Source organism: Arachis duranensis, chromosome 9 (genome assembly GCF_000817695.3).
Source record: "Arachis duranensis cultivar V14167 chromosome 9, aradu.V14167.gnm2.J7QH, whole genome shotgun sequence".
NCBI lineage: Eukaryota > Viridiplantae > Streptophyta > Magnoliopsida > Fabales > Fabaceae > Arachis > Arachis duranensis.
Genome location: NC_029780.3, coordinates 4235594 through 4257503, shown reverse-complemented (window position 1 = coordinate 4257503; position 21910 = coordinate 4235594). Strand labels below are relative to the sequence as shown.

General features: G+C 32.3%; 3 protein-coding genes across 6 annotated transcripts; 1 reads left to right on the top strand and 2 right to left on the bottom strand.

Annotated features, from left to right (window-relative positions):
- Positions 1–4346: 4346 nt before the first annotated feature.
- On the bottom strand, positions 4347–7294 carry LOC107464218 (rho-N domain-containing protein 1, chloroplastic). The gene is made up of 3 exons (XM_016083147.3): positions 6860–7294; positions 4630–5806; positions 4347–4521 (listed from the first exon to the last, which is right to left on the bottom strand). Exon 2 carries the CDS (start codon positions 5796–5798, stop codon positions 4677–4679), a length of 1122 nt encoding a protein of 373 aa, XP_015938633.1. The 5' UTR covers positions 5799–5806; positions 6860–7294; the 3' UTR covers positions 4347–4521; positions 4630–4676.
- A 3459-nt stretch (positions 7295–10753) lies between these two features.
- Positions 10754–17979, top strand: LOC107464217 (pentatricopeptide repeat-containing protein At1g32415, mitochondrial-like). 4 transcript variants are annotated; one of them, XR_008002727.1, is made up of 4 exons: positions 10754–11153; positions 13244–16674; positions 16823–16922; positions 17704–17979. XR_008002727.1 is itself a non-coding variant. In XM_021132179.2 (2 exons), the coding sequence occupies exon 2, from the start codon at positions 13495–13497 to the stop codon at positions 15691–15693; it is 2199 nt and encodes a 732-aa protein (XP_020987838.1). In that variant the 5' UTR covers positions 10754–11153; positions 13244–13494; the 3' UTR covers positions 15694–17979. The 4 variants fall into 4 exon arrangements, 1 of the variants encoding a protein (XP_020987838.1); XR_008002728.1 differs by lacking the exon at positions 16823–16922; XR_008002726.1 differs by having other exon boundaries at positions 13244–16922.
- A 4-nt stretch (positions 17980–17983) lies between these two features.
- LOC107464115 (protein HEADING DATE 3B-like) lies at positions 17984–20935 on the bottom strand. The gene is made up of 5 exons (XM_052254137.1): positions 20696–20935; positions 20467–20538; positions 19829–20214; positions 19269–19320; positions 17984–19150 (listed from the first exon to the last, which is right to left on the bottom strand). The coding sequence occupies exons 1-5, from the start codon at positions 20933–20935 to the stop codon at positions 18197–18199; spliced, it is 1704 nt and encodes a 567-aa protein (XP_052110097.1). The 3' UTR covers positions 17984–18196.
- Between the last annotated feature and the right edge of the window lie 975 nt (positions 20936–21910).

Here is a 21910-nt window from a genome sequence, read left to right as displayed (position 1 = left end):
CTTCAATTTCCAAAGCTCTACCACAACAAACCTCTAGTAACAACTGAGATAATAACTTAATGATGAATCAAAATCAAAATCAAAATCAAAATCAAAATCAAAAGAAATTTTATTGTAGAGTATTTAAAGATTTTTCATGAAAGACAGGAAACATTGAGTAATATTTTTGGGTGTTATTATGAATTTCTGGTTGCATGTTTTGAATGGATACAGAATGATGGACAGCAAGAAGGTAAGAGTTGAAGAAAGCAATAAATGAACAAAAATCAAAACTCATTTACCTTCACATTAATCTTGAAGAAGCATCACACATTAGTAGAAACGAAGAAGAATGGATAGAGAGCTGAGAGATGCTGTTGCATGTTGCAGAGAGTAACGCTGCTGCTATTGGAGACGCTACTTGAGATGAACAGGGAGCTCAAGAATGCTGATTCATGTTGAGCGTGCTCCAGCATTGAGAGCAACAAAAATGGTGTGTAAGAGTGTAGAGGAGAGACTAAAATTTTTGGAGAGAAGAAGAGAGCGTGGTAAAGGAGCGTGAATACACGCTCTCTTTATGGGTTTAGGCTTTATTTTGTCTCTTATTTTTTTTTTATTATATATTATTTACATAATTTTTTATATATTTTTAATTCTTTTCATTTTTTTTAATGTTATCTTCAATCGAGTATCCAATTACTTAAACGGATCCAACTCTAGTTTTAATCAATTCAGATGATTCAAATTTACTCAAAAAAATCCAAATTCGAACAAACTAAATCCATTAAAATTGTTTGATTCTTATTTTTTTTTTTCAAATTTGAATCAGGCCGATCCGTAAACATCCCTAGCTCTCATTAGTTGTGATGTTGATTCAAAATTGCCAAATTGGAGAAAACGTGAGGGCCAAGTTGCAAATAAGTAAAAGTATGACGGGGGGCTATTTTTTAATTATTGTTGGTTGGCAGCTCCTTGGAATCTCCAAACACTAACTAAAAAATTCAAAAACATGTGGAAAGGGTGGCACTCTTTTTTTTATTTATTTATTTTTGAGAATTTGTGAAATGGAATTAAAAAGATGAAAGTATGAAACAGCAGAGTGGTTGGTTAATTGATTAAAACCTAAGGTAAGTTTCACAGATTCTTGTCTGTTAGCTTTGGAGTTAAGATTTTTAAAAATATATATTAAAAAATTGAATAGATTAATTCCACCTAAACTATTAAAAAAGTTAGGTTAAATTATTCAGATCCAGATCCATAGTATTTGTATAATCGAAGACCAATTCATACACCGAGTTAACCTCAGAAACCACTTTATAAAAGCTTTAGGGTTAAGAGTAGATTAAATCTAAGACTTAAAAGAAAACCTAATGTTAAGAAATTGTAAAATAAATCTATTTGTAAGGTCCAAATTGCAAATTTTCTATCTAGAAATTTTTATTCCTGTATTCCATAATTTCAATAGCAAAAGTAGCCACATTTTTCCTATACTATTTTATTTTTTAAGCAATATATAGTAATAGTCTAATATACTAATAACGACATGAAACAAAAAAAAACTGTATTCTTGATTTTAAATAAAAATAATAAAGGTAGTATATTTTAAAATTAAGCATCAATTTTATATGTGCAGCCGCAGCCTAAGAAATTAATTTCTGACTTTTTGAATGAATTGATGCTCCCGAAAACAGAAGGACATAAATAAATAAATAAATAATCTTGTTAATAAATGACTAAATGTTGTGCGAATATTTGTTAGTGTGACCAAATAGGCAAATATTAAAAAAATATTATCAAAAAATAAAATTTTTATATATTTATTCATAAAGGAAAAAAAAGTATAGGTGACTTTAACACGTGCCTAACATAACCTATAAATAAAATCTAATTGAAAACAACATTCAGATTCTTAGAAGTTGAGTTACTTAGGGCCATGACATTGCTTTTTTCATTTTTGATTATGCCATATTTGCGGACTTATTCTTATATGGCACGTGTTAATGTTTGCATTTATGATTTATGTCCTTAGTTATGTGATATGTCTATTTTAGTATGGCTGTTCTTTTCTACTATCACATCACATGCCAATAATTACATTATTAATTAAAAATTTACCAACCATAACAAATATAATCATCATATGCCTCCCTCCTATTTCTCCTACCTCTTTTTTGTACCAAAACTAGATCATTGACGTGGAAAGGGATTTGTGCATACCAATAAATCACGTACACTTTGCTGAGTTGCTGTGTCTGCGTGTCGGACACATTTCGAACACGACACTAGTCCAATATGTATATTTGTTGTGTCTAATAGTGTCTTCATAAAAAATAATTTTTTTTTCAAACACGCATGGACACACCTAAATATCATTACGTGTCAACGTATCCAGTCTTATTCTTAACATATATTCTTAAAATAAATTTAGATATAGTATATATTATTATTTATTAAAACAAAAAATATTTTAAATATTTGATATAATTAAAATAAGACATTAAAAATAATTAAAAAAATTTTTATATTTTAATATCAATAAAATATCAAAATATCATTACGATTTATCTAAAAAATATTTTATATTTTATATATATGTGTGTCCCCTATCATATAAGATTTTAAAATTCACGATCGTGTCTAGTGTTCGTGCATCATAGGTGCGTATAAAGGAATGTGATTACATTGGAAGATATATTTAAGATGATCATGGGTTATTCTCAATTATTTTTCTTCACATATTCATTTTTCAAATAAACCTCTTTTTTGTTGATGGACATGTGGAGCAGTTTCTAGAGAAAGTAATTTGTTGAAGAAACTAGATTGTTATGTTCCTTTCTCTTAACCTTTTGATGATGGCGACGTTAGTTCAATTTGAAATTCTTAACTAAAAGACAGTGACTAATTATGATGTGCTTGGTGCTAATGAATTAACACATGACACCTATGCATTCTTTGCAAGAAGTAGGGATAAGTGTCTTTTAAGTTCTTTCAAGAACAAGTTATATTAGGCATAGTAATAGTAATACAGTAAATAATGTAAATTAACTTTTTCTGGCACTACAATTGATCATGTTAAATAATCAAAATAGCATATGATATGTCAATTACCACGTTATTTATATTTTGATCAGCAATATTAACGTGTAACGACGATAGCAAATTCGCCACTTGGTTAGTTTGGATCGGTGGTTTAATTTTCAAGTTTCATTCAAGGAATCAAGGGTTATCTTAATGCACATGTTAAATAAAACTAAGTTACTCTTACAATTTTAAAATAACTTTCTATTTTTAATATTTAAGATGATTGTCGTCGCATTTCTTTAGTATTTTTACTAAATAATCATATATTCATGAAATATTATACTGTTTCTTAAACCCTTTTTTTTGTCATGAATTTACAATTCTACTCAATTAATAACTGTTACACAACTGCTTCCTCCTTATCTAATTCCAAGAATTTATAATTATTTATTAGTGTTTGAAATATGAATAGACACTGATTTATTATTTCATTTTTTATTCATTAAATATGTGTAAAAGAGGAATTGATTGAGATGATAAATAATTTATAACTTATTATATATAGTATTGAAGTATAAAAGTATAGATATAGAAATAGATTATTTATCAAAGTATTATGGAGATTGGAGTGAATACACGAGAAAAAAAAAATGGTTAAACAATCTGATCGGACAGATTATTAGCGTCTCATTAGTATATAACTATATATCAATATATGTATATGATACAGTTTTCAAATTGAAAGACAAAAAAAAAATCGAAACAAAATTTAATCTCTAAATTTTTTTTATTTTTTCAAAAAAATAGTCATTCACAATAAAAAACTTTTTCAAAAAATACTTACTTCCCTTAAAATTATAAAAAATTAAAGATAAACAAATCTTATTTTTATAATAATATTTTAAAAAAATTACATCAAAATTTAATTTAAAATTTTAAAAAACATATATTTAATATCTAATTTTTTTGTCATATTTTTAAATTTTTTGAAGATTTATTTATTATAAGCATCTTTTAGAGTTATTTAAAAAGAGTTATTTTTGTTAGTGATGTGAACTTCTGATAGCATTCTAGTAGTTTTACTCGTAGGAATACTAGTTAGAGAGTTAGAGTCCATGGACATAATACACATCGATCATGACCAACTATAATTATAATTATTTCCTTCTTGTATTGATCTTAAATATCCTTGCAGCTGATTCAGCTGATTCAGTTGCTCATCTAAGATTTGACTTAATATAATAAAAATATCGACTCAAATATTTCGTTCACAAAAATAAATACATTGTTTAGTTAAAAAATCTATATAACATCATTTTTTTAAAAAACCAAAAGGAGATATGATATATTAGTAAAATAGTCAAAAAGCAATTAAGTATAATTGTGAAATTTCACAAGCATAAGCATATGCAGAATCACTGACAAGACTTCACAGATCTGACTGGAAAAAAAACACAAATCCAAAATTCCTCTAGACAGATATATCAAGATTACTCTAATGATCCACAAGCTCTCCGGTACCTGCAAGACTTAGTTTTAATTATATATATTAAAAAAGAAAAAAGAAAAAAAAAACAACACAAACCAAAGAGAAAGAAGTAAGGTGGGAAAGAAAAATTATGAACTCACTTGTGTTGTCTCCTCTTTTTTGCTTTCCTCCTATCAATTGATCAGAATCAGTTCCCAGTTAGTAAATCCAAGAGCTCCACTTTCTTCATCTTTGAGAACCCTTTTAGACCGCGAGATTTGGCGAGTGCCCTCAAATCCACAAGCTTCATCGCGCTCAAATCCTCATGGTGAACAGCTAGCTCCTCCTCCTCCTCTTCCATGTGCTCATCATGATCGATTTCTTCGGTTTGTTCATGGTCATGAGAATCATCGTTTGACATGTCAGCAATGCCAATATCTGGGAAGAACAACTCATTCTTTGGATCAAGATCAGGCTCTGGCTCATGATCAATATCTGTTTCAGAATCAATCTCCGGTTCATCATCATGCTTCAGACCTAGCTGATCCCGAATGTTCTCTCCAACCCTACTACTTAGTGGCTCCACATTTGTAACATCCTCATTGTAAGAGACAGGCTGGTATTTTACGCGAGGAACAGGGGATCTTCGTTGGAAATTTGACCTTGGTCTAGTGACAGACGAGGAGTTGGCTTCTTGGGACTCATGCCTTGGAGCACTATCCAAATCTGAAAATTTATTACTTCTCCCTCTACTATACGGGCTACTTTCTTGAACCTGTTCTGCACTGTGATCTTTTCCTTTACTTCCTCCACTGCTTCTTTTTACTTGCTCAACCGAGTGTTTCTTCAGTAGTTTGAGGAGCGAATCCACGGTACCATTCTCTTTACTTTTCCCTTGTGAGGTTTCAACCTTCTTTTCTTCTTTATTGGCAGCTCTCTCACGCAGCCTCACCTGCACCTTCTTGAATAGTTCAACAATCTCCTTCTCTCTAGGACCAGGAGCCGATGTGGTCTGCGATTTACCTGAGGCAGAAAGTGATACCAAAGGTCCATTTTTCAAAGACAACATGTCTTCCTCAAAGCTCTCAAAGCCATCTCTCCCTTCATTGTTCTTGTTCCTGCTTCTGGAGTAGCCAGACCTGTTTTGCCTGGAAAAGTCGGGGTTTCTCCTTGCTTCGCACACAAAAGATGTTTTCAAAGAAGCACACTTTAGCCCCCTAATTTTTACATATGAATTAATTCTGTAATGACCTAGAGATGAGGCAGGAGGATATACAGCAATTGTTCTTCCAGAAACTCCCGAACACGCGAGATACATTCCTTCTAGCATTCCACAGCCTGCAAACTATCACCCAATCAATTCAACCACAACAAAGAGAAAGTTGAGAATAGAAGAAAGTAATTATAATTATGCTCCTCCCTTCCATCTTCTGCAAATATACTATACACTATATTGCCGTGTCCTTTATTCTTGACAACTTAAACTCTCCTCCCCTAAGAGATGAAAATATACTAAACAATAATTTATGCTAATGTTTTCTGGGGCCCCCATCCTTGTCACAGGTCCCCTTTTATTTCTTCCACGAGAAGCACATACCCGCGGGTATCCATGGATATAACCTTTAAAAAAATTAACAGAACCATAATAATATCATCCAATACAAAACCAAATTTAACATATTAAAACACAATACATACACAAATTTAACATAATCCACATACAAATAAAATCTCCAACATACACATTAAAAAAAAATAAAATCAAGAGAGTTTCTAACATTATAAATTAACAATTCTTGGCGGTGCATCATAGCTCTGTGTTTCACTTTCACTTGTGAAGGGTGAAAGTTCCTGAGCATTAATGTTCTCATGGATAGACATTGTAAGAACTGAACAAGAATTATACTAAATCAGATTTTCAAAACAAAAATGAATCTATTTATGGATAGACAATTAACTCAGCAATACAAAAATCATAATAGAACAAACCATACCAAATGAATTAATTTCATAATAAAATCATAGCAGAAACCAAATCAATCAATTTCATAATAAACACAGCAGCATTATTCCATAGTAACATAAAATCATAACAGAAACAGAAGTTACCGAATCAGTTAAACTCAGTTATAGTGATTAGTTTCATAACAAAACAGAGCAGCATTATACCAAATCATAATAAAATCATCAAAAATGCTATTTACTTCTTAAAATTAGCCACTATATATTTATGTATAAACTATATTTTTAGTGTATATTTTGTATTTCAATGTTTATTCCTAACAGGTGGCTGATTTTGGTGGTTGATTTTGGTGTAGCCCTAGCATGGTTGTAAAATCATAACAGTAACCAAATTAATTAAAATCAGAGGAGAAAAGACACTTGAGTTACCTAAACAGAGGCTGAGTCACTCGAATCAGGAAAGGAGAAGAGACACGGCGAGGAGCAGAGAAGCAGCGAAGAGACACGGTGGGGAGCAGAGCAGACAGAAACGGCGAGGAGCAGAGAAGCAGCGACGGCGCACGGCAGACACACAATGAAGAGAGATTGAGCCGAGACACGCAGTGAATAGAAGAAAGTATGAGAGAGAGAAAGAGAGAGAGAGCGGCGAGAAGGAAGGGATCAGGGCTAGGGTTATAAGAGAGCAGAGGACCTACCAAAACTGAGGCGACGGCGGAAGGAGGTGACGAGGCGGTGGAACGAAGGGATAAGAGAAAGGATGAGGGAAGAGGGAGAAGAGAGGAATGCCTGGGTTCCTACTCCTAACTAGGGCTTCCCATTGCGTGCTTTTTTTTTTACTCAAAACGACATCGTTTTCATTCTTCACTCTCATAAAAGAACTAACTGTGTGTATATATATACCAAAATGGCAAATGCTAACGGGCTCTCATAAAATTAAATTAAGGAGTGAATCTTAAACTATACATTTTAAATTTTAAATATTAAATTAAAACGTCTGAAAATTGAAAAAGACAAATGAGCAAAGCATTACAACATAAAATTTTAATAAAGCGTTGCATAAATACAGACTTATATCCTAAAATTTTACCAAAGGTTTTTCTTTTTTTAGGTCATCAATCAAACCATCAAGTTTGATCTTGAAAACTCGGCACAATATATCAGGACGGTCTTCCGCCTTCAATCTAATGGGAGTCATTTCTCTTCTTATCTCATTCCATTCAGGATTACAAGTCATGATAATAAAATAATTAGGATATCCTGCATATCTGCAAATTACAAATGCATCTTTATAATTATTCATCATATATATAGGTCTGTCGATAAAAGTACTGGGAAGAATGTATCTCTTTCTCACGTGTTAAGTTAAAATTTTCTTAATTTAAGCTTATTTAATTTCTAATATATATGTTATTAGCACAAAGATAAAAATTATTTATTGAACTATTCTCACTTCAATATAAATCCAAATCAACTTTATAGATAGATATATGTATATATAGTTGTGAAGAAAACCAATAAATTATAATTCAAATAGTATAGTATTTATATTCTTATTTAGAAGTCATGGGTTCAATTTTATAAATTTATTATGATAAATTATGAATAAGTTATTATGTAAAATTACAAAACTTTAAAATTAATTTAAAAATTATTGAATCTGGATATCTAAAATTATATATTGAATTATTAAAATGATTTTATTGTATATTATTTAAATCGATTCAACTATAATTCAATCTCGATTGAATTATTAAATCATTAAATCAATCACTCTACTAGTTCAATGACTTCTTGCGATCTCGATAAAAATTATAAATTTTATAATAATTTATTTTTTCTTTTTATAACTTAACTAATTTTTTCTCATTAGAAAATTCAAATTCTATAATTTTACTTGTGTTAATAGACATGTTATTAATGGTCTTATATTTTTAGACTTTTTTTTTTGAATAATACAAACCCATACCTAATTTAAAAACAAAGCTTAGGAAAAGTAAAGCGGATCTCAAAATCAAACTTAGATCAAAGATTTTTACTCCAATAAAAATTTTATGATTGTCATTATGTGAATATACTTTATTTTGATAATTGGAGGATAAATTGTAAGGCTTGATTTTATATGTTATAAAAGTGTTATTTTTATTAAATTGTGGTTAAATAAATAAGTCACATTTTTTAAACAAAGATCATCATGAGAGATATTTTTGACATTTTCATTGGAATAGTTACCTAGATCAAAACCCAACATATGATTAAGTAAGCAAAAATAAGAGAAAATACTCAATTTAGTTCCTAAAATTATACTTCAGCCATAATTTAGTCATTGAAGTTTCAATTATCTCAATTTTGTTTCTAAACTTTTCAAATTTTAATCACGTTAGTTCATGCGTTGATTTCCGTCACAGAATCAATTGAAAAGTTTAGGGACTAAATTAAGACAATTAAAATTTCAAAAACTAAATTAAAACTTGAATATAATTTCAGGAACAAAATTGAATATTTTCTCTGAAAACAAACACTATCTTACAATTTGGTTTTTCGTCTCAATTTTTTATTCATTTCAACATAGGTTCTAGGAAAAAGGACAGATAGGTCCTGATTTTTTAAATTTTTGACAAATACATTCCTAACAAAATTTAAATACAAAAAGTCTCTGACTTTAACAAACAGATGACAATTTAATCATTCCGTCTATTTGCCTCTCATACACCAAACGGAACTGGCTGACGTGGATGAAACGGTGTCCAAGTGTCCGTTACGGTGCCACGCTGGAAAGGGGAATAAAGTTCGAATGACAAATAAGTCCTTGATGTCATTTTGCAAATAAAGTTCGAAGGACAAATAGGTCCTTGAAAATTTAGTTCATTATGCTTCTATTATGAGAATTTAGTTTTTAAAATTATGCTTGTATTTTAAAATCTAGTTAACTTGTTATATTCTATAATTTAGATTATTTCTATTAAAATTGTAGAAATTGGGCTTGTTCTGTTTCCACTTTTTTTCTTAAATTGCATTGGTTTAGTTTTCTCACATTAGTTAGCATTAGTTAGAATTAGTACATTTGTGTATTATATCAGAATTTGTTAAATACATTAGTTCGGTGTCATTAGTTAGCATCGATTCATTTATGCATCAAGTTAGTATTAGTTCACTTGTGCATCATTTATGTATTAAATTAGCATTAGTGCATTTGTGTATTATATTAGAACTAGTATTTTTATCCGTAATAACATTACGAGAATAAAAATTTTTAGTTCACTTTGTTCTGACAGTATAAATTATGCATGGCACAAAAGATTTATAAAATGAAACTTTTTTTACAAAAAAATTGTAAGTTGACAAAAGTCTCTAGCTAAGAAGACCAAGATATATATAGATAAAAAAATTAAATAATAAGATTTTTAGTTATTATTTTTATATGAAAAATTCTAATTTTTTATTAATAATTAATTTTAACATTCATTATCTAAAATTTAAAATAATTTAACATGTATATTTTTACATTTAAAATATTTTAATTGTAAAAAAATATCGGATGACATATTTTGATTTGTCAAATTACTAATATAAAATATAAATTATATATAGAGTAAAAATAGTAGAGAGAAATAAAAAATTGGAGAGAAGTAGTAGATGAGAGAATTTAGGAAGGGGGTTTATTAATTTTGAAAAAAAAAATATTTACTCTCAATTTTAATAAGAATGTTATGTGACATATTTGATTATTAAATTAGATAGTAATATATGATACATAATATAGGTATATTTCAATTAGATATTAATATATGATACATATAGAAGTGTAATGAACTAAATTATCAAATACCTATTTGTCTTTCGAACTTTATTTGCAAAATAACGTCAAGGACTTATTTGTCCTTCAAACTTTATTTCCGTTCCAGCGTGACATTGTAACAGACATCTAGACACTGTTTCTACGTCAGGCCGTCAGTCAGTTTTATTTTGTATATGAGAGACAAAAAAATGGAAGAATTAAATTATCTTCCGTTTATTAAAATAAAAAACTTTTTATATTTAAATTTTGTCAGAAATGTATTTATCAAAAATTTTAAAAATTAAAAACCCATCTATCTTTTTCTCTAAATTCTATTAGAGCATACTTATCAAATCTGGTTCGATCTAGTCATTTCGATCGAAAATTCAGTCTGTGAGCCACCTGATTACTTGGTCAGGCCAACCACTCGTTAGATCGCCCATGTTCTAGACCCGGGGGAAAACGGTTCGACCTGGACGGATTGAAGCAAAACCGGTGACCCGACCCGAAATGGGTCATATTTAATTTTTGTGGGGGAAACAAATGGAAACGACGTCGTTTCCAAGCCAACCCCCACCCCAAATGCCCAAATTCTGAAGTGCAGTGATCGCCCACGACCAAGCCTCAACGTCGCTCTTCTCTGGGGTCTCTTTCTCGCCACTCTCTCCCTCAAGCTCTCTCACCTCTCTCACGCCACTCTTGTCTCCAGTGTCTCACTTCTCTCTCGGTCTGGCAGTCACCGTTTCAGACTCAAGCTCGTCGCGCTGTGTCCTCACCGTCTCAAGCTCAGTCGCCGCCGTTCTGCGCTCGCTTCGCCGGCGGAAGAACCAGACGGAACTAGCATCTGGTGCCTCGGGTGGTGGTCATTGTCGTCTTCTTACTTCCGCCGTCAGTTCAGTTGGTCAGCTTCCTTCCTTCGCCGTCAGTTAGTCCCTGGCAGGTGCTGAGGTGAGCTTCCCTCGGCCCTGGTATTTCTTTTTCAATTTTATTGCTGTATATCATCAGTACACCTTAAATTTATTGTTGAAAGTTGAATTTGTTGCTGAAATAATGATTTAGTTAATTTTTTTTGTTGCTGTAAATCAATGAGTTGAATTTGTTACTGTAAATTGAATTTGTTGCTGAATATATCGCTCAGCAAATTTGTTCGTTGCTGGAAAACATGTTGAATTGATGAAGCATTTTATTGTGACAGATGAGTATGATAGAATACCTATCTTCTATTGCTTTTAAATTGTAATTCTAAGTTGAATTTGTTGTTGAATATCACTTAGCTAAATCTTTTATTGCTGTAATTCTTTTATTTCTTTTGTCCCTGCATTCCCCTCTTCTGTCTTTTCCTATTTTTCCTTTGCCCTTGTCCCTGTCAATTTGTTGTTGTAAATCATTACTGAACCATCTTTTGTTGCTGTGAATTTGTTGCTGTATTGAGTCAAATTTATTGTTGTATTGAGTTGAATTTGTTGCTGTATTGAGCTAAATTTGTTGTTGGCTTGTTGCTGTCGAGTTTAATTTGTTGCTGTAAATCATCTTTTGAGCTATATTTTTTGTTGTTGAAAATCATCAGTGAGTTGCATTTGTTGTTGAAAATCGTCACCAAGATGAATTTATTGCTGTAAGAATAGATAGTTTCTGTGTCGAGACTCATAGTCTTAGTCTTAGCCTTTAATTGTAATAATAAGAGTTGATTTAATATTGAGGATTGACAATTACATAGATTGGACTATTTGTATAATGGGTATTTGATGGATTGATTTATAAATTAGTTGAATTTATGTTTTTGATTAATTTGTTAATCATTAATTTACTGACTATGTTATGTTTTGCTCTCTTTTTCATTTAAATTGAGAAAGTATTTTGTATTAGTGACTAGTTTATTATCTATGTTTATATAGTTAGTTATGTGACTTATATCTACAAGTTGATACTTGATTATTATTAATATGTTTGTAAAGACATGCATTTTAACTTTTGATTTTATTTTTTTATAATTTTATATTTTTATTTAATTATGACCGAGTCAACCGGATGAATCAGTGACCCACTGCATGAACCTGTCAATTACCAGTTCGGTTTTGATAACTATGTATTGGAGGCACATATATAAATATTTATAGAACCAGGAAACCCCATTACAAGTCTAAAACCCTAAAAAAAAGGGTACTGGTGTGTCCATTCTGTGACACATACCAGAATACCCATGGCCATGATCCTTTTCAGAGAAACCTCATGCTAAAACACACCCGTATCTCCTTATGGTTCCAGTCTATCTCCCGATGAGAAAACATGAACTCGACCCTTCACTAAAATCCAACTATACCCAGGTCTCTTCCTCATGCCCTTCAACCTCATTTCTTTTCTCAAACTTGTCCCCTCAATGTGGCAATCTTTTGCAGCATATACATTACAGAGAGCAACATGGCCTTGGATATTTAAAGGATCCAACTCAAGTAGTCGCTTTGCAGCATGCCTAGCAACTAGGGGTGTTCAAATCCAAACCAATCCAAATTAAAAGGCTCATCCAATCCAAACCGAAAATCAATTAAAATTGCATTAATTTGGATTTGATTGGATTCTATTTTTTGCAAATCGCATGGATCGGATCAGATTTCAGATCTACTCTCAAAACCGATCTAATCCAATCCAAACCGCACAATATGCTATAATATTATTATTTTAATATTATATTTATAATTTTACTTATAATATGTTCAATCTGTTATACATTTTTATATTATTAATGTATTATTATTATTTAATAAACATTTTATGTTCAAAATGTGATTTATTTATTTATTTTAACCAAATAGTTAAGCAAAGTATTAGATTTCAAACATAAGGAGTACTTTAATTAGAAAATCAAGTTGAGAGGGTTAGCCAATTGTAAGCATCTCATACATTCAAATAAAATTACTTTTTCATCTTAGCTGCCCAAGCTACGGTTTAGAACAATCCTATAAATTTTGTATACCAGTCATACTCCAGTTCCGTTGTTCTTTTAATGTTTGTTTATTAATTCTGCATTAATTTCTGTGCAGGTTTGCATGCAAACACACATGCCAAAGAAGAAAAGCTGCTGCATTGAACACTACACTCGGTGCACCTTCATCTTGCACCACTTTGAGCTTCTGCAACTTCGTTTGCCATTTGGCATTAGGTGCAGCGAGTGAATGTGCTGCTCAATGGGGTCTGAACGTGGTTGAAGGTGTGGTCCTTTGGCATGGAGCTAAAAATGTTTTAAGAATATAAGATAGATACGAAAACAAAACCTCATTTTGAAAATCTATTGATGCGCGCCTCTACTCTCAGATACTTCCCTCTTTCAAATGTCTCTCGCAATCACAATCTTCACTACCATTCTCAACCCTTTAATCATGCTTTGCCTTTTTTCAGAACCAATGGCCCAACACTCGAATTCAATGATACTTTGCTCCTCCGTTACCTCTCCAATGGCTGGCACCATGAAGCACGAGATCTACTTTACAAGTCCTCTCGAGGCCACCCCCATGCTCGTATTGTTCATTGGACTTCCCTGCTCACAAAGTACTTGCGAGACGGTTTCATCCGTGAAGCTCGAATGCTGTTCGATATAATGCCGCACAGAAACATAGTCACTTACAACGCGATGTTGTCTGGGTACCTGCAATCTGGCATGCTTGATGAGGCTTCATGGTTCTTTGAGCATATGCCGAAGAGGAATGTTATTTCCTGGACTGCTATGCTTGGTGGGTTGGCAGATGCAGGGAGGATTGGAGATGCTTGGAGGCTGTTTGATGAAATGCCGGAGAAGAATGTGATCTCTTGGAATTCGATGGTGGCAGGGTTGGTAAGGAATGGGGAGTGGGACAAAGCAAGGATGGTTTTTGAACAGACCCCAGAAAAAAATGTGGCTTCTTGGAATGGTATGATCGCGGGTTATGTGGAAAAAGGTAGAATGGATGAAGCAAGAGCGTTGTTTGAGGAGATGGGGTGTAGGAATGTGGTTAGTTGGACAAGCATGATTTCTGGTTACTGTAGGGTAGGCAATGTGGATGAAGCTTATAGTTTGTTCCAGACCATGTCGGAGAAAAATGTAGTTTCTTGGACAGCCATGATTGGTGGATTTACCTGGAACGGCTTGTGTGCAGAGGCATTATCGCTTTTTCTTGAGATGAGACACTCTAATGCAATACCGAACAGTGAGACCTTTATTTCTTTGGCCTATGCATGTGCAGGTTTAGGTTTTCCTACCCTTGGCAAGCAGTTACATGCTTATATAATTGTCAATGGTTGTAAGCTTGATGATTATGATGGCAGGCTACAAAGAAGTCTCATTCGGATGTACTCTGCATTTGGTCTTATGGACTCAGCTCAAAGTCTACTAGAAAGTGATGTGAATAACTGTGATGAACAATCATTTAATTCTATGATAAATGGTTACATTCAGGCTGGTGAGTTAGAAAAAGCTGAAGATTTGTTTCACAGACTACCCATCAAAAACACAATTGCAAGCACATGCATGATTGCTGGCTATCTTAGTGCTGGGAAAGTATTAAAGGCATGCAATCTCTTTAATAACATGGTTGACAAGGATTCCCTTGCATGGACTTCAATGATTTATGGGTATGTTGAAAATGAGTTGATTGCCGAAGCCATCGACTTGTTTGCTGCAATGATGGCTGATGGTGTTATGCCAATAAATTCTACATTCTCTGTTCTTTTCGGTGCTATTGGTTCAGTTGCATATCTTGAACAGGGGCGCCAATTACATGCCATGCAGTTGAAGACCATATATGACTATGATTTGATTCTTGAGAACTCTCTTATATCAATGTATGCAAAATGTGGAGAGATAGAGGATGCATATAGGATATTCTCTAGCATGTACTACCGAGACAAAATTTCTTGGAACATAATGATTATGGGCTTTGGAGATCATGGGAGGGCTAGTGAGGCTTTAAAGGAGTACGAAATCATGCATGAATATGGTATTAACCCAGATGGTGTTACTTTTCTAGGTGTCTTGACAGCATGTGCTCATGCTGGTCTTGTTGATAAAGGGTTGGAGTTATTTCGTGCCATGGTTAATGTTCATGGAATACAACCTGGTCTTGAGCATTGCATTAGTATGATCAATCTTCTGGGACGAGCAGGAAAGGTTAAGGATGCAGAGGAGTTTGTCTTGGGGCTTCCTATAGAACCAAATTATGCCATTTGGGGTGCATTGCTTGCGGTTTGCGGTTTGGGTAAAACAGATGTGGATGTTGCTAGGCATGCTGCAAAGCGACTGCTTGAGTTGGATCCTCTAAATATCCCAGGCCATGTTGCTCTCTGTAATGTATATGCTGCAAAAGCTTGCCACATTGAGGGGGCAAGTTTGAGAAAAGAAATGAGGTTGAAAGGCATGAGGAAGAGACCTGGGTGTAGTTGGATTTTAGTGAAGGGTAGAGTTCATGTTTTCTCATCGGGAGATAGACTGGAACAACAAGGAGATACGAGTGTGTTTTAGCATGAACGGAAAACATTTAAATAAAATGAACTGAAAACCCTGACATACCTACGCCAGAAGGATTTCAAATCAAACAGACCCAGTAGATAATAGAGTCGTCATCATCAACAGCAACCCTAACCAATATCCATCCCAACCCATCATTCACCTCCACATCAAAAAAGAAATCTCAATCAATTGGCAAAGATACGGTACAGAAGTAGCTAGAATTAGGATTTTTAGCAGCAGCTAGCCAGCTAGAAATCTAAAATAGAGTATCTGGGAAATAGGCAAAGATATGATGTGATTAGAAGATATGGAGTGAACTTGCTGCACTCGATGATTGCATTGACCAGCGGTTGACGCATATTCAGAAACTTCCTGCACTGAAAAGAAAAAAAAAAATCTTTTTGGGACCAAATATTCAATTTGAACATAAGCGATTTTAAAAGGATCCAAAATAAATGAAATAAAAACCATAATTCACTTCTTAATGTTTGATCTTCTTTTATATATTCTAAAATTATCAATAAGTTTCTCTTTAGATATCATTGTACTTACATACACAGACCAAGTATCATGGCATTCACTTTATTGCTCTTTAATATTAAACCAAAGCTAGACATACTCTTTCTATTAGGTGTGATTCATCTATTCACTTATTTTTGTTATTCCTATTCTTTAGCCAACAATATCATAACTAAAGAGTAGAAAAATTTCAATGAAGAGAAAAAGCGATGAAGAATTTACAATAAGAAATGGTTAGTTGTTTCTTGTGATTATTGTTATTTATTTGATTAATGATGTATTACTTATGTTTACATGAGTTTATGAATATCACCAAAATTTTGTATATACGTGGTATGTGGTTTGTATAGTTGTGTTTATTTTTTTTTCCCCTCAGTTTTAGTATTAAAATTATATGTTTTTTTTATATAGATCAAAAGACCTTTTTGTTCGAGAGTATACTAACTTCTGATGGATCGATATTGATTGATGGAGGTATATATACACACAGATACACACAAATATGCTTATATGCATATATATTTTTTTTGTTTTTATAAATAGTGGCTAATAATAATTGAGTTTTTAGTGCTATTTTGTTATCTTTTAATTTTGGATTTACTAAATACATTGGTTGACTTAGATGAAGATATTATCGATGACACTCTCAATAATGTATTGAGTATTGACAACTCCTCTTGATCTCAAGGATCATGTGATGTTTACACCAAGTGAAATGAAAGGTGTGTAATTAGTTTTAATAAATAAGCTCAATATTTTCTGTTTTTTCCCTATATTGATCTTCACATCTTTCTTTTTTGTGACATATGATACTCCAATGATAGTTATTATTTTATAAATAGGATACTTGGACCATGGTGATTATAATTACACTCACATGGTGTGGTGCGGCTTTTTGGTATTCTGAACGTGTTCTAAGAAAATCTAAAGTTAATTATCCAGTATTTTCAATGTGTTGTCTTAAAGGCAAAGTGCAATTGTCATTGTTGAAAGAGCCCCCTGAATTGTTAGTATCACTTTTCAATGGAAATGATTGAAGGAATAAACACCTTTTGAAGAACATTTGAGAGTATAATAATTTGTTTTGTTTCACTTCTATTGGTGGAAGGGTTGACACATCTCTTAGCAATGGAGTAGGTCTGTCTCCGTTTATTCTTTGCGGTGAAAGTTACCATAAGATTGGTAGTTTGCTCAGCTGTATATCTTTGATACTGAGAATGAGTTGGCACATAAAGAGGGAGTTTTTCGGTATAGTTTGATTATGCTTAAGTAACTTCTAAATGTTGTTGTATTCAAATTTGTTTTATATTCTTTTCTATGTATAAGTATCTTAAAGTTCATCTTGTATCAAGTTTGAGCAGTGGTATAGGTTTTTTGGATTCAATATTAATTGAAGATTTATTGAAGATGATTGACGAAAATAATGTTGTTGCAAAATCTTTTCGTATCTAAACAGTTTTATCAACAACATCCTGATGAGTCTTTTTGCATTTGATTGTTTAGACATCAAGCTGCAGACCCTCGAGTGTATAGTGAATCCACGGATACTGAAATTGTTGGTCTTATTGTTGGTGACTTCGATGGCTCCGATACTGGACGTGATGTCATTGTTCAATCTAGGAATGGAGTGCTACAATGTATTCATGAGACACATACTTGCTACTGGCGAATGCAATATCCTTTGTTGAACAATAATTGGGAGTATTAGAGAAACTAATTTGTTGATGGACATATGGGTACAAGGAAGAATAATCTGGGCAACCAAACTTATTCAATCTATTAAGTTCTACTATTACTAGATTGTTATGTTCCTTTCCCTTAACGTTTTGATGATGGCGACGTTAGTTAGTTCAATTTGAAATTCTAAACCAAAAGACAATGACAAATTATGATGATGTGTCTGGTGCTAAAAATAAATTAACGCATGACACCTATGCATTCTTTGCAAATTCAAGAGTGTGACATAATATATATATAATATGACATTGATGACCAACTACAAATATTTCCTTTCTTCTTGTATTGATCTAAATATCCTTGCAGCTGATTCAGTTGCTGATTTTGGATTGTGAGGCAATGCTTTGATAACTTTAGCCTGGTGATGATGATGATGATCAACATTATTTGATGCCAAAAATGTTGGTGCCACAGGGAACAAAGGAAGTACATCACCTTTCCTTTTCTTGCAAGGACTACTACTCCTACTACTTGTTGTGCTTCTATCTTTATCTTTTGTAACATTATTGTTAGTTCTTGGCATTATTTGACTTGTATGGTAATTGGTAATAATGTTAGATGATGAGCTTTTGTACAATATGGAGGAATTCACTTCTCCAAGTGATGATGAATAATGGTGACTTTCATGACCATTATTAATGTTATTATTATTATTATTGGGGTGCTCAATAGATGGATGCATCATTGGTGGTGAAAAAGAGTCAGAGAGGGATCCAATTCTTTGGTGAGAATTTGTGGGGGGAAGAGTTGGTACTTCTTGAACATGCTGAGGACTATAAGGACCATATATTGGTGTTATGAGACTTGGATTTGGAGGGCATGGCCCTATGATTGGCTTATATACAAGGCCTTCTAATGGGGACATAACAGGAACTAACCATTGGTTTCCTTGTGAAGTAGGGTACACACCACAACTTAGGGTATTTTTGGTATTCATTGAATCTAGAGAGGTTAATAATGTAGGCTTTCCTATATAATGTCCAGGGTTATTAAAATGACCTTTGCTTATGTTGTTGATACAAGGAGGAGGAAGGGGAATCTTGCCACCAATTGCAATGTTTTCGGAATGATTCGCGAGTTTACCGGCCGGCGATTGATCGGCGACATAGTCAGATTGTAACCTCTTGAATGGTGATGGTTTTGGTAGTGTTCTGTTCAGGACATGGATATCTTCAAGCAATAAATGGGGTGATCTAGCAATTGTTTTTTGTACCTGATTTTAAGAAATATAAGAGTTAATTAATTTCCTTATGGTAATACAATGAAGAAAAAAAAATATAATTATTTGATAAAACAAACAATTAATAATATATCATCTAGCAATTAATTACCTCTATGAGTCTGTGCAACTCAAACACTTGTATGAGGAAGCTTCTTTGTTGACTGAAATAGTAATGTAAGTATATATATTAGGTCTAAGACAACAATTAATAAGAGCAAAATAAAAGAAACATAACAAATAAAAAATGAAATAATTTTGTTTGTAACTTGAAGAAATATTTCCCATGATCAATCTATATTATTACATTATAATCTGAGGAATGCAAGACCATGTAAGATAAGAGGATCAATTTAATTTGAAGACTAATTGTACTAGTTCAGCATATTATATTACTATCATCATTATTGTTTAGTAAGGTAATTAAGATTAGGAAGCTATAACTAAACTAGTTTCTTCCTTAATTTGATAACAGCAAACTTGGTAAACAAGTCACTTTGATCATCACTTGTTAAGAGAAGTATCAACAGATTAAGAAATAAATTTGGTAGCAAGGTATAGGAATTAAATTATAAACACAAAATAATAATTTGAGTAGCTTTTAGTAGTCACAACTTTTTTGTTATCCGAATGTAAATGTAAATGAAAATTACAATGTAAATAGAAGCTTACTTGATTATTGTTGTTCTTGCTTTCCAAAATTGCTTTTCACCTATAACTCCTAGAACATCATTTGGGGAAATATCCATGCCCAATTTACATTCCAACCTTGGTTTATTTAAGCCACTATAATGTCTATATGTCTTCTCTTCATCTTCTTGTGACTTTTGAGACACTTCTTCTTCTCTTCCATTTTTCTCATATTGTGTGGAATTCAGTTCTATTGTCACAAGTGAATTCACCTTCTCTCTAAATGAATTGAGACTTTTAAGTGGAAGTTTGTCTTCATCCTTGTCATTTTGCTTAAGGTTACAACCTGAATTTCCCTCATAGGCAGAACCAGCATATTCACCATCAAATGTTTTCAGAAAACACCTAGTGTTGATGAAATCATCTGGCTGAAACAAATTGTATTTGTCATTAAATGGCACTCAACACATAAAGTATAAAATTCGGTAAAGTTACACTTGGATTTTGGTTTTGGAACAAAAATACACAGACAGAGAGTGACAAAGACAGCGAGATAAAAAGTACATAAAATATTCTGTTTTTCGAAACCAAAAAAATGTCTCAATTTTATGTTTATTATTTCTAAAATTTTGTCAAACAGTACTCAAAGGTAGCTGTTTTGTCTCACTCATGTAACTTACCATCAATTTGGCTAAGTTAATATTTTTGGAGTTATAAGCTTGAATATCCTCAGCAAAATATGAACAATTTAACTAAAGAGAATAGAAATATGTATTAACATCATAACATGTTGTAAAAGTCAATCAAATCCTAAGTGTAACTTAAAGCAAATAAAGCTAACAATGTAACCTTTAAAGTTACCTAAGGGATTCAAACATGTTATGAAATGGCATTTTTTACTTGACTCACATAGGGAGAAATTGAAGGAGGTGTGAAGCTTCTAAGATGGAGAGGAAACAAGGATGTTGATGATCCTGAGGCATAATTTTGAGAAGGCATATGCATATTAATGTTGAATTGTTCATAGAGAGCCATCTTATTCCTTGGTGGTGCTTTAGGCCCTCCTCCTTTTTCAGCATCTTTAACATGCAATCTTGGGAACATTGGAATTATTTCTTTTCCTTCATCAATAATTGCCCCTTTCATCATATATACTCCTCTTTCTTTCTTTCTTTCTACACTCTCTTAGCTTCACTCACACAAACTTCATGTATCTAATTTGCCAAATTTAACAACTTATGGTATTTCATTCCTTTCACATCAATTGTGACTACCAATTTGTCAAGGAAGAAGAAAAGAAAATCTCCTACCCCCAATAAAAAATTATATATAAAACTTTAACAAGCTTCAAAGAAACATATTCTTTTATTGTCCATTATGATCATGGATTAACAACACATAAGATAAGTGTTTACCTAATAATGGATACTCATCATAGAAACACATAGGCTTTCTCTATTAAGTACAAAATAGAGAAAGAGAAAAAAAAATGTAATAAGAAAAATAGATTTAGTAGGAACACAAGATCACCTAGAAATCACAAGTACTAAATTAAGGTAAAAATAGTTTCAGTATGATAATCATGATGATGATGTTAAATTGATGATTATAAAGCTGTTTGAGCAAATTGGATTTGAGAGTAACACATGGCATATTCTATGTGTGTGACCAGGTCTCACCACATATTTTTCATTTGGCCATTTTTCAACGAAAAATCCGTATAAGGATCATGTCCTTGCATTTCCTACCAAATATTTGATTTCATTAACAACATAAGCCTCACTTAATTATTCTCTCTAGGTAATTGAATTGACACCCTCTAATCATGTGACATTTGGAACCGTCTCATTTGTCACTCAAGTCTTCTTAATCATGACATTGATTCAACGCTTGCTGGTGTAGAAAGAGAGAAAAAAAAGATTATGGTTGATTTTTTGGTTTTTAAATGGAAGATTTTGTTTCAACCTTTTTTTTCTCAATCTCTTTTACTTAACATGTGATAAATTGTGGCTTAATTTAAACGTGCAGTTTGAATTGGATGAGATATGCAATTTTATAGGCGGTGTCACGCTCATGAGGATTTTTTCTTTTTCATTTTTCTTATGCTTTTTCAGCGTGATCTTG

Excerpts from the sequence above, each read along its gene's own strand:
- LOC107464218 (XM_016083147.3), bottom strand. The coding sequence starts at position 5,798 with ATGCTAGAAGGAATGTATCTCGCGTGTTCGGGAGTTTCTGGAAGAACA.
- LOC107464217 (XM_021132179.2), top strand. The coding sequence starts at position 13,495 with ATGCGCGCCTCTACTCTCAGATACTTCCCTCTTTCAAATGTCTCTCGC.
- LOC107464115 (XM_052254137.1), bottom strand. The coding sequence starts at position 20,935 with ATGATGAAAGGGGCAATTATTGATGAAGGAAAAGAAATAATTCCAATG. Across the intron at positions 20,215-20,466 it reads TTAACTTAGCCAAATTGATG|CCAGATGATTTCATCAACAC; the intron begins GTAAGTTACATG and ends AATTTGTTTCAG. Across the intron at positions 19,321-19,828 it reads GCAAGAACAACAATAATCAA|TCAACAAAGAAGCTTCCTCA; the intron begins GTAAGCTTCTAT and ends TTACTATTTCAG.